Here is an 18197-nt window from a genome sequence, read left to right on the forward strand (position 1 = left end):
CCTTGCCGGTCTAGGAATGGTAGAACTATGGGTTCGATGACGATTTGGATGTACCGTGCACTATTCAGTGTCCCCTCGACGATCACCAGTGGTGTACGGCCAGCGTAGGAGATCGCTCCCCACACCATGATGCCGGGTGTTGGCCCTGTGTGCCTCGGTCGTATGCAGTCTTGATTGTGGCGCTCACCTGCACGGCGCCAAACACGCATACGACCATCATTGGCACCAAGGCAGAAGCGACTCTCATCGCTGAAGACGACACGTCTCCATTCGTCCCTCCATTCACGCCTGTCGCGTCACCACTGGAGGCGGGCTGCACGATGTTGGGGCGTGAGCGGAAGACGGCCTAACGGTGTGCGGGACCGTCCCAGCTTCATGGAGACGGTTGCGAATGGTCCTCGCCGATACCCCAGGAGCAACAGTGTCCCTAATTTGCTGGGAAGTGGCGGTGCGGTCCCCTACGGCACTGCGTAGGATCCTACGGTCTTGGCCTGCATCCGTGCGTCGTTGTGGTCCGGTCCCAGGTCGACGGGCACGTGCACCTTCCGCCGACCACTGGCGACAACATCGATGTACCGTGGAGACTTCACGCCCCACGTGTTGAGCAATTCGGCGGTACGTCCACCCGGCCTCCCGCATGCCCACTATACGCCCTCGCTCAAAGTCCGTCAACTGCACATACGGTTCACGTCCACCCTGTCGCGGCATGCTACCAGTGCTAAAGACTGCGATGGAGCTCCGTATGCCACGGCAAACTGGCTGACACTGACGGCGGCGGTGCACAAATGCTGCGCAGCTAGCGCCATTCGACGGCCAACACCGCGGTTCCTGGTGTGTCCGCTGTGCCGTGCGTGTGATCATTGCTTGTACAGCCCTCTCGCAGTGTCCGGAGCAAGTATGGTGGGTCTGACACACCGGTGTCAATGTGTTCTATTTTCCATTTCCAGGAGTGTATATCCTCACAATAATAGGTACTGAAACTATAAATTGTTCGATGTTTAAGTTACAGAAATTGCAATTAAAACATAACTCATTCAGTTAACTGATTATATAGAAAAGTTCTTTCTTTTTAACTGTTTCTTCTACTACAATGTTAGGCCGAAGTATTTGTTTAAATGATGAAATTAACACATATAGTTACGCTAACAATGCTTTTGACAAATCCGGTGGTTATTTTGGAATTAAGGGCTGGCTCTGCTAGTAAATTTTCGATTAGAGTCAAATAAATATTTTAAGAATCATTAATCAATTACTGATTTCACCCTATAACAAAAGATATTAATTAGGAATAGTAAAAATAAATCAGGAAAATAATTAAATACACAAATCTAAGCACAAAACAAGAGAGGAAGTAAAGAGACCCAGCTTGCTTCGTCACAAAGTGTTTATCATTTCCTGTCTTTCCCTCATATGATATTTTTTTAAATTTCGTGGTGTTTTTCTGCTTAAGAGGTGTAATCTCGCTCTTTTGTACGTGTAAATTCATTGAGCCTATAGTGCATTAGTTGCCCATTTGCTTTGTTTCGAAGGCAAGCATTCCTCCGTTTAGTAAGCCAGTCAGTGAATCTCCAGCTCTCGATTGATACACATCTATAGAGCGCAAGTTAAGTGATCATCTTTTCCTGTCTTTTCCTCGTAGCATATTTCTAAAATTTCATGCGTATTTCCGTTTAAGAGGTGTAAGATCGCACTTTGTATATGTAGATTCGAGAAGTCTGTTTCGCAGTTTTCAGTTCTTCTGAACAGCCAGCTACATGGCTCATTGAGGCTACAGCAGCAATTGGTGACTCATTCGGAGGGCAGCAACTTGTATACCTAGTATCCTGTCTGCTTTTACAGATTACTTCTTCAATTACTCTCGCTAGGTTGGGGAGGACTTGTTAATGGTGTTTGCGGACGAAGGAGGAGCTGCCCGCAGTTTAATAATATATGAGAGCGCTTTTGGCTATGGTCAGCCTCCTTGGGGTGTAGCGATGGCGAAGAATGTGGCGCGTAACATGGGATTCATCCGGTGTCGTTTGCTTCGCCCACACGTTCTGCTACCGAGGCACCCTCTAGTGCACCCGACGCGATGAATCCGCCCTTACAGCAGAGTGAGTGGCGGGTGGTAACGCATTCGCATCGCTCGAGGTGTAGGCCCAGTGTGGAGACAGGTCGTCTGGCCTCGCCCAACCACCCTGTGAGCTTTCAGGTGGCCACTCCTTCAGCTGAGTCGGAGCAGACACACGGGGGGCAGGAGTTTGCTATTTACTGTGAGATCCAACATGGGGCGCCTTACGGAGCCCCACAAGCAAATAGCGTCCTGGGCTGGAAAGAAAGCTAATGTGGACTCGGTGTGTCTGCCGAGATGTTGAGGCGGCCGTGCCTGCAGCTAGAGGAGCGCAGGTTGCAGTCTTCTGCAAGTCGTGGCTCACATCCGCACCAATGAAGCCCGTTGGACGGGTTCCGAAGCCATCCCCGGTTCATATAGGTGGCTGGCGAAAGTGGTGAAGGCTCCTGGCTTTAGGCGAGGACTGCCAGCAGAGCTCGCAGTTTGTAGCACTAATCCCAGGGACCATCGAAGTCTTTTGGCTGGGAGTCAAGTGGAGGGTTTCAGTCAAAGGATTTGTCCTCTCTGTGATAGTCTTGGAAGCAGATTTGCAGACCTGCGTTATCGGTTGGGGATTTGTAGGACTGCTCTTGAGAGGTCAGGGGTGAAGAACACAAGTTAAGTAGCTATTGCAGAGTACTTGTGGAGTACACATGAGGTTTTTTTTTTAGGCTAGGCGATAGTTTGAGGTACTCTGATGAACCCTCGCCAGTTAGTACTCAGCAAAGGCAGTCAAACTGCATTCAGAGTAAAGGTGCTTCGATTGTCAAAATTTTATCCGTAAGCTGTCGAAATATTCCTAATAAAGTTTCAGAATTTACTGCACCCCATGTTCTCCTGCTCAAATTATTCTCGAGACCTACACCCGGCTGAAACCAGAAGTGGAAGGCTGAGATATTTAGCGAATCATTGAACTTATATCACTGATGGGAGGCCGTAGGAGATGGTGACAAAAATATTGACTCTACTGAGCTTGAAGTTGAATATGACATTGAAGTTATATGGTCAGGTGTATCAGGTCTAGGTGAAACCAAGTTAATCATTGGATGTTTTTAGCAGTCACCTGATACTGACGTGAAACCTCGAGAGTCATACAAAGAGTGTCTATGATCAGTAGTGAGTGAATGCCTATATCATGCATTACTAGTTGTAGACGATTGTAATCTATGAAATGTAGAATGTGATGTTCATGCATTCGTTACAGGGGCTACAGACGAACAGTCACGCGAAGTACGTTTGAACACGTTTTCTGAAATCTGTCTTGAGTAGTTATTTCGGCAGCCCACAAGGAATGGAAATATCTTACACCTTGTAGCTAAAAATAGACCGTATCTTATCGGCAATGTCAGTTTAGAAATTGTGATAAGCGATGGCGATGTCATTGTAGCAAGTATGGTTACGACAGTTCATAACTCAGTTAAGAAGGCTAGGAGAGTATTTCTGCTAGAAAGAGAAGATAAGGAGTTGTCAGTATCTCATGTAAACAATGAGCTGTCATCACTTGGTTCCAGTAAGATGGACGTTGAGGAAAAATTGGTAAAGTTTAAGCAGATTGTAAATCGTGGCCTGGATAATTATTTGCCTGACAAGTGGATTAAGGATGTAAAAGAACCACCTTGTTTTAATGACGAAATGCGGAGGAAACAATGGATTTGGCACTCTCGGTTCAAAAGAGAACGCACATATAACGTCAAGCAAAGGTTAGTAGAGATTCGTGCATCTGTGAAAATATCCATGCGCAAAGCATACAACTATTACCACCGACATATCTTAGCAAAAGATCTGGTATGGAACCCGAGAAAATTCTGGCCCCGTGTAAAATCGCTAAGTGCGTCTATGGCTTCCGTCCAGTAATTTTTTTTTGATCAGTCTGTTGCGGCAATTGGAGACAGCAAACGAAAGTCGAAGTTTTGAATTTCACATTCAAGAAATCGTTCACGCAGAAGAATCACACAAACATACCGTCATTTGTCCATCGAACAGACTCCCGTATGGACGACATAGTAATAAGCATCCGTGGCGCAGAGAAACAGCTGAAGGAGTTGAAAACCAGTCACCAGGTTTGCAGGTAACCCCAGTTCGCTTTCAAAGAGTACTCTACGACTTACTTAGCTTGCATTTATCCGAATCTCCCGCCCAGCACGAAGTCCCAAGAGACTGGAAAAGGACCAGGTGACTCCGGTACGCAAAGAAGAGTAAAAGAACGGACGCCCAAAATTACAGACCAATATCCCTAATATTGGCTTGCTGTAGAATCCTTGAACATATTCTTAGTTTGATAACAATAAATTTTATTGAGACAGAGAAGCTTACGTCCATGTATCAACATGGTTTTAGAAAGCATCTCTCACGCGATGCCCTTTTATCATACGATGTACTGCAAATTATGGACTAAGGGCAACAGGCAGATTCCCTATTTATGGATTCCGCAAATTGTTTGACACGGTGCCCCATTGCAGGTCCTTGAAGAAGGAACGAGAGTATGGAATGGGTTCACAGATATGTGAGTGCCTCGAAAACTTTTTAAGTTATAGAAGTTATAAAGTTGTTCTCGACGAGACAAGGGTATCGCCAGGAGTGGCCCAGGGCAGTGTCATGGGACCGTTACTATTCTCTGTATACGGAAAAGATTTTGTGGAGAGCTTTGGCAGCTATCTGCTGTTCTTTACTGATGATGCTGCGGTGTACGGTGAACTGTCGAAGTGGAGTGACTGTAGGATGACACGAGATGACTTAGACAAAGTTTCTAGTTGGTGTGACGAATGGCAGCTGGCTCTGGATGAGTAGGAAAACCAAACCTGTAATGTACGAATACAGCATTAATAGTATTCTGCTTGACACGGTCGCGTTATTTAAATATCTGGCCGTAGCGTTGCAAAGGGGTATGAAATTGTACGAGCCTCTGACGACTGAGGCAGGAGAGGTGAATTGTCGACTTCTGTTTATTGTGAAAATTCTAGGAAAATGTGGTTCACCCGTAAAGGAGACCACATACAGGACGCTAGTGTGATCTGTTCCTGAGTACTGCTCGAGCGTTGGGGATCCGTAACAGATCTAATTAAAGGGTGACATCGAAGGAATTTTATAATAATAATAACTAAAAATTGTAGGCTATGGTAGTGTACATTTTGTTTTCACAAGAAAATAGAATACTTTTCAAATTTCATAAATTGTTCAGTTACTTTTTCTCTTTTTTGAGTAATTAGTCTTCTGACTGTTTTGATGCGGCCCATCACGACTTCCACTCCTGTGCCAATCTCTTCATCTCAGAGTAGCACTTGCAACCTGAGTTCTCAATTTGCTGGATGTAATCAACCCTCTGTCTTCCTCTACAGTTTTTGCTCTCTGCAGATCCGTCTAGTACCGTGGAAGTCATTTCCTGATGGCTTAACGGATGTCCTATCATCTTGACCCTTCTCCTTGTCAGTGTTTTCCACACATTCCTTTCCTCTCCGAGTCTTCGCAGAACTTCCTCATTCCTTACCGTTTCAGTCCAATTAATTTACAACACTCGCCTATAGGAATTCATCTCAAATGCTTTGATTCTCTGATGTTCCGATTTTCCCACAGTCCGTGTTTTACTACCACACAATTCCAGTAGACTTCTCTTGGTCATGAATGCCATTTTTGCCACTGATAGTCTGCTTTTGCTGTCCTTCTTGCTCCATCCGCCTTTGGTTATTTTACCGTTTAGGTAGTAGAATTCCTTAACTTCATCTACTTCATGACCATGAATCCTGATATTAAGTTTCTCGCTGTTCTCCTTTCTCCTACTTCCCATTACTTTTGTCTTTCTTCGATTGTGAGCACAAACCATATTCCTACTCACTAGACCGTTCATTTCATTCAACAGATCGTGTATTTCTTCTTCACTTTCACTCAGGATAGCAATGTCATCTGTGAATCGTATCGGTGATATTCTTTCATCTTGAATTTTAACTCCTGAATTTTTTTTTATTTCCATCATTCCTTCTTCGATGTACACATTGAAAAGTAGGGTCGAAAAACTACATCCCTGTTTCACACTGTTTTAAATTCGAGCAGTTTGTTCTTGGGCGTCCACCCTTATTATTCCTCCTCGGCTGTTGCACATACTGTACATTACCCGTCTCTCCCTACAGCTTACCCCTATTTTTCTCAGAATTTCGGACATCTTGCACCATTTTACATTGTCGAACGCTTTTTCCAGATCGACAAACCCTACGAAGGTGCCTTGTTTTTTCTTTACACTTGCTTCCATCATCAACCGCGACGTCAGAATTGCCTCTCTGGTGCCTTTATACTTCCTAGAGTCAAACTGATCACCAATTTTCTTTTCCAATCTTCTGTATATTATTCTTATCACCAGCTTGGATGCATGAGCTATTAAGTCGATTCTGCGATAATTCTCTCAATCTTCGGAATTGTGTGGATGATATTTTTACGAAAGTCAGATTTTATGTCTCCAGACTCACAAGTTGTACACACTAATAGAGGTTATTTTGCCACTTCCCCCAATTTGATTTTAGAAATTCTGATAAAAAGCTATCTATCCCTCTTACCGTATTTGATCCTAAGTCCTCCAAAACCCTCTTCAATTTTTGGACCACCTAACATACCCTATCGACTGCTGTATATTCTTCTATCACATCTGAAAATTCTTCCCGCTGATGAAGCCCTTCAGTGTACTTTTTCCACCTGTTAGCTCTCTCCGCTGCATTTAACAGTGGAATCCCAGTTGCACTTTTAATGTTACCATCCTTGCAATTAATTTCACCGAAGATTGTTTTGACTTTCCTGTATGCTGAATCAGTCCTTCCGACAATCATTTCTTGTTCGATTTCTTCATATGTTTCATGCAGCCATTTCGTCCTAGCTTCCCTGCACTTCCTGTTTATTTTCTTCCTCAGCGACTTGTATTTCTGTATTCTTGAATTTCCCTGTACATTTTTGTACTTCCTTCTTTCGTCGATTAGCTGATGCATTTCTTCTGTTACCCAAGGTTTCTTCGCAGTTACCTTCTTTGTACCTGTGTTTTTCTTTCAACGTCTGTGATTGCCCTTATTAGAGATGTCCATTCCTCTTCAATTGTACTAACCGCTGAACTGTTCCCTCATGCTGAATCTATAGATATAGAAAACTTCATGCGTACCTCCTCATTCATTAGTACTTCCGTATCCCACTTCTTTGCGTATTGGTTCTTCCTGACCAATCTCTTAAACTTCAGCCTACTCTTCATCACTACTACATTGTGATCCGAATGTGTATCTGCTCCTGGATAAGCCTTTCAATCTAGTATCTGATTTCGGAATCTCTCTCCGGCCATGTTATAGTCAAGCTGAAGTCTTCCCGTATCATCTGGCCTTTTCCATGTATACCCCCTCCTCTTGTGATTCTTGGATAGAGTATTCGCTATTACTAGCTGAAACTTATTACAGAACTCATTAGTTTTACCCCTCTTTCGTTCCTTGTCCCAAGCACATATTCTCCTATTACCTTTTCTTCCGCTCCTTCCCCTACAACTGCGTTCCAGTCCTCCATAACTATTCTGCCCTTATGTATTATATTACGCTTTCGATATCCTCATATACTTTCTGTATCTCTTCATCTTCAGCTTGTGACGTCGGCGTGTATACCTGAACCATCGTTGTCGGTGCTGGTTTGCTGTCGATTCTGACAAGAAAAACCGTATCACTGAACTGTTCACAGTAACACTCTCTCAGCCCTATCTTCCTATTGATAACGAATGTTTCTCCCGTTATAGCATTTGCTGCTGCTGTTGATATTACCCTTTACTCATCTGACCAGAAATCCTTGTCTTCTTTCCATTTCACCTCACTGATACCTACTAAATCTAGACTGACCCTTCGTATTTCCCTTTTCAGATTTTCTAGCTTCCCTACAACACTGAAACTTCTAACTTTCCAATAGTCACCTCACCCTTGGCAGTCCCCTTCCGAAGATTCGAATGAGAGACTATTCCGGAATCTTTTGGCAGTGAAGAGATCATCATGACTTTTTTTTAAATTACAGGCCACATGTTCTGTCGACACACAACATGTGTCAAAAGTGGTTTCTTCTGTCTTCTGCGTCATCATGCCGTTGATCGTTGCTGATTCTTAGGGTTAGTGAGTCACCCCAAGGGCAAGAGTGTCCCCTGAACAACTGTCCGCTCCTCCGACCTCTTTGGCAAGGCCGTTGGCGGAGTGAAGGTGACTTCTTATACCGGATGTCTTTGGTCGTCAGTTACTTACTGGCGCCGAGAAGCTAGCTTTTATCCCAAGTAATACATTTGTACAGTTTCCACAGAATATGATTTCTCAAAAGTCTCAGTTTCCATTAATCTGCCATTCCGTTATATATATATATATATATATATATATATATATATATATATATATATATATATATATATCCCAAGTAATACATTTGTACAGTTTCCACAGAATATGATTTCTCAAATGTCTCAGTTTCCATTAATCTGCCATTCCGTTATATATATATATATATATATATATATATATATATATATATATATATATATATATGTGTGTGTGTATATATATATAGATATATAACAGTGTAATAGTTTTATCACAGTTACAATTGAGTATGTGATAATTGATTTCTAGCTATCCAAAAAGAGATTTATGGTAATAGTTATAATAGCAAAATATAGACAAAGAGATGACACTAGAAATTATCAGAGCAAAAGACATAACTTCGTGATCCATGGCGTTTCGTAGGCAAAACTGATGGCTCATAAGTTTTTCAGGCTGCAACCTAGCTGTCGTGTTCCCTTCACGCTTTGTTTTGACAATCTGCCTGTTGTCTTCAGATGACATCGAAGATATTTTTGGCCGCTGTCGAACCCCAGTGAAACTGTTGAACAAAGCCTAGACGTTGTTGGGATATCGTCTGAAGGGATAATGACAACTCAGCTGCAAATCTAAAAGCCTGTAAACCAATAAAAACTTCAATGTTTTTGAAACGGTGTAAAAATCAAATGAACACTAGAAATCTTGATGACGGAAATATTTGATTAATATCACGACACTGATAAAACAAAGTTGAGGGCGTTGTGACTGTTGGCAATAGAGAAGCAAGCGACAGAATACAGAAACGAGTGAGCCGAAAGTATATGCTTGGAGGACATTAATATTATAACAACTAGGAGACCACTGACTGTCTTATGAAGCAGGATTCATTTGCTGTCTAGAACGTGAAGAGGGTAAATAATCGGAAAAGGAGAGAACACTATAATCGTTCTGCAAAAACCAATGGATAATCTAATATTACAGACAAACTTAAGGTGAGTAAATTACTCGTTAAAATACAGTAGAGCTCTCGAGACGGTTGACCACGTCACTCTGCACGCGAATCTCAGATGGTATAAATTTTCCTCCTGTACTAAACAGTAGTTCCATGTATAGGTCATTTCCTGACAACATCGTGTAATGTCCGGAACAATGAGGTGTTCTTTATGCTTTTATGCATCCTATTCAGATCAATAATTGTAGAGGGAACAATATGGAATATGTGTGTGGCATAATTGGCAGGGAAATCCCATCTAGTTTGTTCGGCAAAACTCTTGTTATTTGATGCCAAATCAGCGAATTGGTTGTCGTTGATGATGAAATGGCGACAAGAACAACACACACCCACACAAGCCCAGTCCCGAGCAGCGAAAATCCCCGACCCGACTGGGAATCGATCCTGGAACACCGTGATCGGGAGACAGCAGCGCTAATCAAATGACCACTGGATGATGACATGTAGGGACAGAATAACAACATACAAATGAAGCTAATATACTAATACTGATGAACGTGTAGATATCACTCCTTTAAGGACAATTCTCTTTCTTCTTCTCGTATTGGAACACACCGAGCGACGTGGTGCATTAACAGTACACTGGATTCGTAAAGGGAGGCCATCACTTCAAATTCCCGCCTGTCATCTGTCATGCAGACTTACGATCTCTGCGATTTTCTTCAATCTGTTGACGGGAAGGCTAGGAACGTTCCTCTGAAAGTGTGCGGAGTATTTTTTTCCTCATCTCATTCCAAACACTACAGCTAGCGCTCCATCGATTATGACCCTGTAGTCAACTACATATTAAGCTCTAACCTTTCTTCCGCCATTCCTATGTATTAGAAGATTCTCGCAATGTGTATGGACCACGAAGGTCTTTTATAAGAAGAGTACTCGAGCGGATTGTCGCAGTGGACATGCACAATGTTGCGACAAACATTGATTTTTTTTTTCATAGAGGGTACCACAGCAAGGAATTTATAAAAGAAAGTAGTAGTTACAATCTTCGTTGTATTAATCTTATAAGTCTCTCTAGAAAAACTTAGAAGGCTGTAAGTAGTTGTGAACAAACAAATTAACACAGTAAAAGTTGAAAATACCGCCTTTCTTTAACACACACTGGCTTAGCATAATCAGAGGTGTTCATAAACCGTGAATGAGATCAAGAGGTTTAACGGTACTCTGCTCACATTCCGGCGGCGTGGTAAGTTCACTGTCCCTTTGTTCATATACATAGCATTTCCAAGAATATTTTATTTTGTAGGGTCAGTGAGGTCACCAGCAGAATTTTTCAAAACTTTTGCTCGTGCTATAAATGTTACCTACACACGATAATACATGGCGTGTTTTAGTCATCGAGAAAAAAACTTCAGACGAACGTAAATACTTCAGACGAATGATGCTGGAGGTGAAGGTGAAAGTGACTTTATGTTTAAAATCTGGCGACCCATTCCTTACATATCGTCGAAGTGTTACATCTGGTGTGCCACTCAGTCCACATCAACGGCAGTTCATATTTTAAACACACTTTTGTATGTAATTGATAACTGGGTATGTCACACTAAGAACTGAAAATAAAAATGCATACTTGTATCTTTAACATAAGCAGAACTGAAAAGGTACTTATCAGCTTCTTAATAAATTAATGTATTTTTAATTTAAAACTTTATTTGTGAAATATATGCCAAACAAAGGGTACTAAAAAAATTATCACTTTGATTTTTTTTGTATCTTTTCTAGATGAGGTTTCACGGCTTCACGAAATACTTTAATCTCGTCTGCGTAGTTTTGGTTAGAGCTCTCAACTCTAGAGAGCCACTCAGCAACATTTTTGTACTTGTATGGATTAAATTCCGTTTTAGGAACATTCTGTAACAGAAGATTTAGGAATATATTACTAGCGGATACACTATATCAGTCATCTCACATTTACAAAGAGAACATTTGAAATATACATCATATTCAATAGCGTTCTCCCAGTAAACATACATGCTTAAGCACATGAGACAGAGAACTAAAACATATACAAAACAAGTAAACATATTGACGTACGGCTTTTCCTTAGTTATAGCGCACAGTGTGGCGAAGTTATGACCTACGCAAGTTATCTGTAATATTTATTGTTGCCAAATTCATATACCAACATTGTTTTGTGGGAGGTTACTAACAGCTATTTAACTTTTGTAACCTTAAGAAGAAGACTTCGACAATTTACGATACATGACCTTAATCAAAGACAAATAAGAAGACAGCGTCGAAATTTACCTTTCGGTATTGCACCAAATGTGAGAAAACAATCAGCTCGTACACGGACTGGACAAAAATATGGAAACATCTTGTAAAATGCATAGCTGCAGATGCTAGGCAAGCCTGCAGATTTCGCTGTAGTATTTGATCACGAACGGCACATAAGCAAAACCCCAAGAGATTGCAAGTGTCAGTCGCGCTCACAACAGTGTTCTGCCAAGTGTTGAGTGCACTATGTAGGGGTTAGGTGAATTCGAGTCTACGCAAGTTATTGATGTTCGTATGGTTGGTGCTTTCGTAACCATCGTAGCGCAAGTGTTTGGTATTTCACGAGGCACTGCATCAGAGATTTATATCTCGTAGAGGGAAACCAGAAAAACATCATCCATTATGCCACAATGCGGACATAAGCGTGGCAGACAATCATCGAAGAGCATTGTGATAAAAATTAATGAGGACGTCAGATGCAAAATTCATTGCAGTATATGATGTTGACCTCGTGAAACCTGTCAGCACCAAACCAATACGAAGGGAGCTCCGTAAGCAAGGAACACAGTGCTGGGATTCCAAAATCGCACATCATTGACACAAATGTCCGTCACAGGATAACGTGGTGCCGGAGCTATAAAACCCGGGGCTATGGTGCAGTGGAAGAAAGTTCTTTGATCGGAAGAGTCTTGCTTCACACTGTTTCGAACTTACGGCCCAGTTTACGCCCCAAGAGTGAAACACGGCGGGAGTTCGGTGGTGATTCGGGCAGCCATATCGTGGGTCACATGCTTCTCCGCAAGGGACATTATTGTCAAGAATTATGTGTCCATCCCATGGTACAATATTTGTTCCCAACGGTCAGGACGTGTTCCAAGACGACAGTGTCTCTGTTCTCACAGTTCGCATCGTCCAGGACTGCTTTTATGAGCATCCCACTAGGCGGCCACATTCAGCAGGTATCAGTATTATTGAGCCTTTATGGCCTACTTGGAGAGAAGGGGACGTGATCACCGTCATAGTTATCTAATATGCCACTATTTTACAGGAAGAATGGTCTATGATTTCCCTGAAAACCACATATGGCCCCTATTTATCCTTTGCAACACGACTTGGAGCCGTTTTGAATGCCAGTGGAAAGCCAGTAGCTTTCCTGCAACGTACTGGGCATGGTAACAAAAAAAAACGGCTCCGAGCACTATGGGACTTAACATCTAAGTTCATCAGTCCCCTAGAACTTAGAACTACTTAAACCTAACTAACCTAAGGACACCACACACATCCATGCCCGAGGCAGGATTCGAATCTGCGACCGTAGTGGTCGCACGGTTCTAGACTGAAGCGCCTAGAACCGCTCGGCCAAACATGGTAACATGTTGTGCTTTTGGTGTCTACGTAATATATTTGTCTACCCCTAGTATGCACACTATTATGTCTTCCACAACATGTAATGGTGCAGAAGCTTATATCACAGGAAAACTAAAGTGGCCTGTATTAATATCAAGAGCTCAGATGGAAAACCAGTCCTAAGGGAAAGCAGAAAGGAATACATAGAGGGTCTATGCAAGGGCGATGTACTTGAGGGCAATATTATGCAAATGCAAGAGGGCGTAGATGAAAGAGAGATGGGAGATACGATACTGAGTGAACAATTTGACAGAGCACTGAAAGACCTAAGTCGAAACAAGTCCTTGGGAGTAGACAACATTCCGTCAGAGCTACTGATTGCCTTGGGAAAGCCAGCCATGTAAAACTCTTCTATCTGGTGAGCAAGATGTATGAGACAGGCGAAATGCCCTCACACTTCAGAAAGAATATAGTAATTCCTGTTCCAAACAAAGCATGTGCTGATAGGTGTGAGAATACCTAACTATCAACTTATTAAGTCACTGCTGCTAAATACTAACACAAATTCTATACAGACGAATGGAAAAGCTGGTAGAAGCCCATCTCGGGAAATATTAGTTTGGATTCCGCAGAAAAGTAGGAACACGCGAGGCAATACTGACCCCACGACTTACCTTAGAAGGGTGGTTTAGGTGAAACAAGCCTACTTTTATAGCATTTATAGACCTAGAGAAAGCTTCTGATAATGTTGAGTGCGACACTCTCTTTGAAATTCTGAAGGTAGCAGGGTAACATACAGGGAGCGAAAGGGTGTTTACAATTAGTAAAGAAACCAGATGGCAGTTATAAAAGATGAGGGTCACGAAAAGCAAGCAGTGGCTAAGGAGGGAATGAGACAATGTTGGATCCTATCCCAAGTGTTATTCAACCAGTATATTGAGCAACGAGTAAAGGAAACATAAGAAAAATTTGCAGTACGAATTAAACTCCAGGGAGAAGAAATAAAAACTTTGATGTTTCCCGATGATATTGTAATTCTGTCAGAGACAGCGAAGAACCTGGAAAACCAGTTTAATAGAATGGACATTGTCTTGAAAGGAGAATATAAGATAAACCTCAACAAAAATACAACGAGGATAATGGAATGTAGTCGAATTAAAGTAGGTGATGCTGAGGAGTCAGTTTAGGAAATATGATACTTACGGTAGTAGAGGAGTTTAGCTATTTTGGCAGCAAAATAATTAATGACGGTAGAAGTAGATAGGATATAACATGCAGACTGGCGGTGGCAAGGAAAGCGTTTCCGAAGAAGAGAAATTTGCTGACATCTAATATAGATGTGTTAGGAAGTCTTTTCTGAAAGTATTTGCTTCTATTGTAGCCAAGTATGGACGTGAAACATGGACGATAAATAGTTTAGATAGGAAGAGTATAGAAGTTTCTGAAATGTAGTGCTACAGAAGAATGCTGAAGATTAGATGGGTATATCACGTAGAACTGGGGAGAAGAGGAATTCCTGGCACAACTTGACTAGAAGACGGGATCGGTTGATATGACACATTCTGAGGCATCAAGGGAGCACCAATTTAGTTTTAGAGGGAAGAGTGGAGGGTCAAAATCGTAGAGAGAGACCAAGAATGAAATGAATACACTAAGAAAATTCCGAAGGATGTGGGTTGTGGGCTGGCCGATGTGGCCGAGCGGTGCTGGGCGCTTCAGTCCGGAATCGCGCGACCGCTAGGGTCGCAGGTTCGAATCCCGCCTCGGGCATGGACGTATGTGATGTCAAAAAATGGCTCTGAGCACTATGGGACTCAACTGCTGAGGTCATTAGTCCCCTAGAACTTAGAACTAGTTAAACCTAACTAACCTAAGGACATCACAAACATCCATGCCCGAGGCAGGATTCGAACCTGCGACCGTAGCGGTCTTGCGGTTCCAGACTTCAGCGCCTTTAACCGCACGGCCACTTCGGCCGGCTATGTGATGTCCTTCGGTTAGTTAGGTATAAGTAGTTCTAGGTTCTAGGGGACTGATCACCTCAGATGTTAAGTCCCATAGTGCTCAGAGCAATTTTAACCATTTGTAGGCTGCGGTATTTACTCGGAGATGAAGAGGCTCGCACAGGATAGAGTAGCATGGAGAGTTGCACCAAACCAGTCTTTTGACTGAAGACCACAACAGACACAACAAGTGGTCAAAAGGCTGACCATGGGAATTGATTGACTCATGCAATTCCAGACAGACCTTGTTTAACGCTGAATGTCATTTAGCCTTCTTGTAGCACAGTCCTCTGTTAAAGGACATTTTTGTCTTCTGGAGTCTGCATTTCCTAATAGACTATTTCTTTTAACATTATTCACAACAAAAGGGCAGTGAAAACTATTAGGTGTATATGCTGTTTTGTGTTCATGGACGACAAGTCGAACGACTTCCAAATTTCATGCAAAGGCCTGTAATTATCTGCAAAGAATGAGTGCGATATCCACCATATTGGTACCACAAGAGTGTCTTATGTCCACCCTGATGTCTAGCAATAAGTGTGGTAGCATACCTTCGGAGGTGTACATAACTGTGCTTTTTTTTAATCCCAATTATTCGCGAAATTCCAAAACGTTCATTGAAAGACCAACATTATTCTTTTTCACCTTCAGCAGCCAGTGTGGATATTCAACTGACTGGTGGTGCATATTGGAATTTTACTGATTTGTCAATGGTTTGAAAGCGATGTTTCATCTATACACACATCTTGAACAGAAACCCGCATCAGTTTACAGTTTTCCTTGACACCATTCCTAGAACTTCAACCGATTTTCACGGAATACTTTCAGGTGCAATGATAAGAAGAAGAACGAAATATGAGTGAGGCGTTCTCTTACGTTTAATGTAGTAGGTTAGATGTTTATGGGACCTCTTCAACTGACGTTGGAACAGTGGTTTGCTGCGATTTTGTCTTGTTGCTATCTAATCACATTTCACATATGTTATGGCATTAATAACGTCAGAAAATTCGCTCCACTAACTGCTATCAATTATTGAAATTGTCTTCTTAACCTATACACCCGCAGGATCGCTTTAAAGTTAGTAAGTACAGAAAGCAGAGTACAGCTTGCAGCTTGCATCTGCTTTATGCTGATATATAATTCCATTGACAATGGAACTGAGATTTCTTCTGTACATAGCCAATACACTTTAAAATCTAAAGTAATTCCAAAGTACATATAATTTATTAATTATGTGTTTAAGAAATGTCCTAGTAAAGGAGATATAAATATTTCAAAGCAAAAAGTACAGTCTTATAAAATAAAGCCTAATAGTTAAAACCAAAGCAATTACATTGTTTCAGCATTTTAAACGAAAAAATTCAGACGAGAAAATAGGATATCGCGTTCAAATAAACTCGCGTTAACTGAGTAAGGGTTACGTAAGAGGCAGTATAATACCGTGACGGAAGAGAAGTCAGATCGATTCAACACTGTCAACATATCAGTTTTATTTGTTTCATCACAACTCGAAAATTGAATTCGTAGCTATTACTTTTGTGTTTTCACTTAGAGACTAAATGTGCATAAATAGAACAGAACTACCTGAGTTGTTGACACAATTAGAGCAGCAGAGTAATCAGCCAGTGTGATGTTATCCCCTGCGAGCCATTGCTTTCCTTCTAGCATTCTGTTCCAAGTCTCTAGTCCACCGTTTACTTTGTCCACATACGTCTGGTCTGGTGGTTTTCCGTCAATAACTGCATACTGCAGGCAAAAAGAAATATTGACAGATCTTTGTTATCGATCATAGACCAAAATATACGTAAAAAGTTTACTTACTATGACAAAATAATATGAAAATGAAGCTAACATGTGTTTTAAATTTTTCATAATCTCATATTCTTTATATCAGTTTATTACTTATGGTTAGGCTGTCAGTAAAGGATCTCGTTTCAGATGCTACTTACCACAGGAATAAAGATGTACAACACATAACAGACATATCCGTTATGGTGCACAGGGTGTAAATTTTAAGTTGACAAACCAGAATAACTCGAAAAATAAGCTTCAGACGAAAAAATGTGTAGAATCCAAAGTTGATTATTTTCGAGGGGGACATCCTGGTGCTAAAATTTGACCCCCACCCCAGTCCCCTGGGGATGGGGTGGGAGGCAACTTTAAAATTTCAAATGGGAACCTCCATTTTTCATTGCAGAATCAGATTCTACATCAAAAACTATGTACATTTTCTCTTAAACATTTGTTTTGATTCTTGGTAGCTGGCGCTGTAATTCAAGAAAATCCATGCTCTCATTTTTGCGTGGAAAATGGTTACGGATACATAAAAAATATTTATTTACCTCGTAAATTTTATTCGCTAAAACTAAAACTCTCCCTCTCTCCCCATAGGGTTGGGGTAGAGAGACGAATTAGGATTTTGCAAATGATGACCCAAATATTATTTCCGCAGATTCGGATTGCATTTATTCTTGTGCTCAATAATATAATGGATGTGATTATTATTTTTAAATGTAGTTTACAATTATGTCAGGATTATAGTTTATGAAAAGTGGTTCCTTTCTATTGGCATCAAAAATTATTGATTCACAACGTGCAGAAACTTTTTATGTTCAAGTTTATAATAAAACTGATGCAGAGTTGATGAGATGTAAATTTTTTATCATTATGTGCCTACACAAAACTACTAGCCGATAAAATAGTGTTTTGTGGAGTAAAACGACTGTACCGATAACAGATTACAGGTCCTCCTAGACACTTACATTGTGTTCTCTACATGCAAATCAGCACCAAACAATATCAGGCCACTACGATAAGCAAAAATAGAAATATCCGGTACTTAATGCGTTAACTGTTTTTCGATGCCTCATGATTTGTCATGTGAATCTACGCTATATTGTAGTCCCCGTACAACGATTCAGTATTCCGTCATTGGTTATCGGCTCTATCCATATGATGTTCAGCATTCTTCTACAACGCAACATATGAAGAGCTTCTGTTCTCTCTTTGTCTGTACTGACTATGGTTTACGTTGCATTTCCACACAGAAAAAAATTCGAAAAAAAATCTAATTATCTGTATTCAAAGTTAACATGTTTCTCCCTTTTTAGAAACGTTTTTCTTGCTGTTAGTCTGCTTTTAATGTCCTCTTCACTGTTATGGCGTAAATCAGTTTGATGCTCAATATACGACTATGACTTACAGCATCTCATTTCTTATTCCATGCACAC

General features: G+C 41.3%; 1 protein-coding gene across 1 annotated transcript in view; it reads right to left on the minus strand.

Annotated features, from left to right (window-relative positions):
* Positions 1-11043: 11043 nt before the first annotated feature.
* The window catches only part of LOC124595730 (glutathione S-transferase D6-like), a 35850-nt gene continuing 28696 nt past the window's right edge, over positions 11044-18197 (minus strand). Inside the window, exons 5-6 of the mRNA XM_047134601.1 lie at positions 16552-16713; positions 11044-11251 (exon numbers count right to left, since the gene is read on the minus strand). Coding sequence (XP_046990557.1) covers positions 11093-11251; positions 16552-16713 — 321 coding nt within the window. The 3' untranslated portion in view covers positions 11044-11092. The remainder of the gene's footprint in view (positions 11252-16551; positions 16714-18197) is intronic.

Source organism: Schistocerca americana, chromosome 2 (assembly GCF_021461395.2).
Source record: "Schistocerca americana isolate TAMUIC-IGC-003095 chromosome 2, iqSchAmer2.1, whole genome shotgun sequence".
NCBI lineage: Eukaryota > Metazoa > Arthropoda > Insecta > Orthoptera > Acrididae > Schistocerca > Schistocerca americana.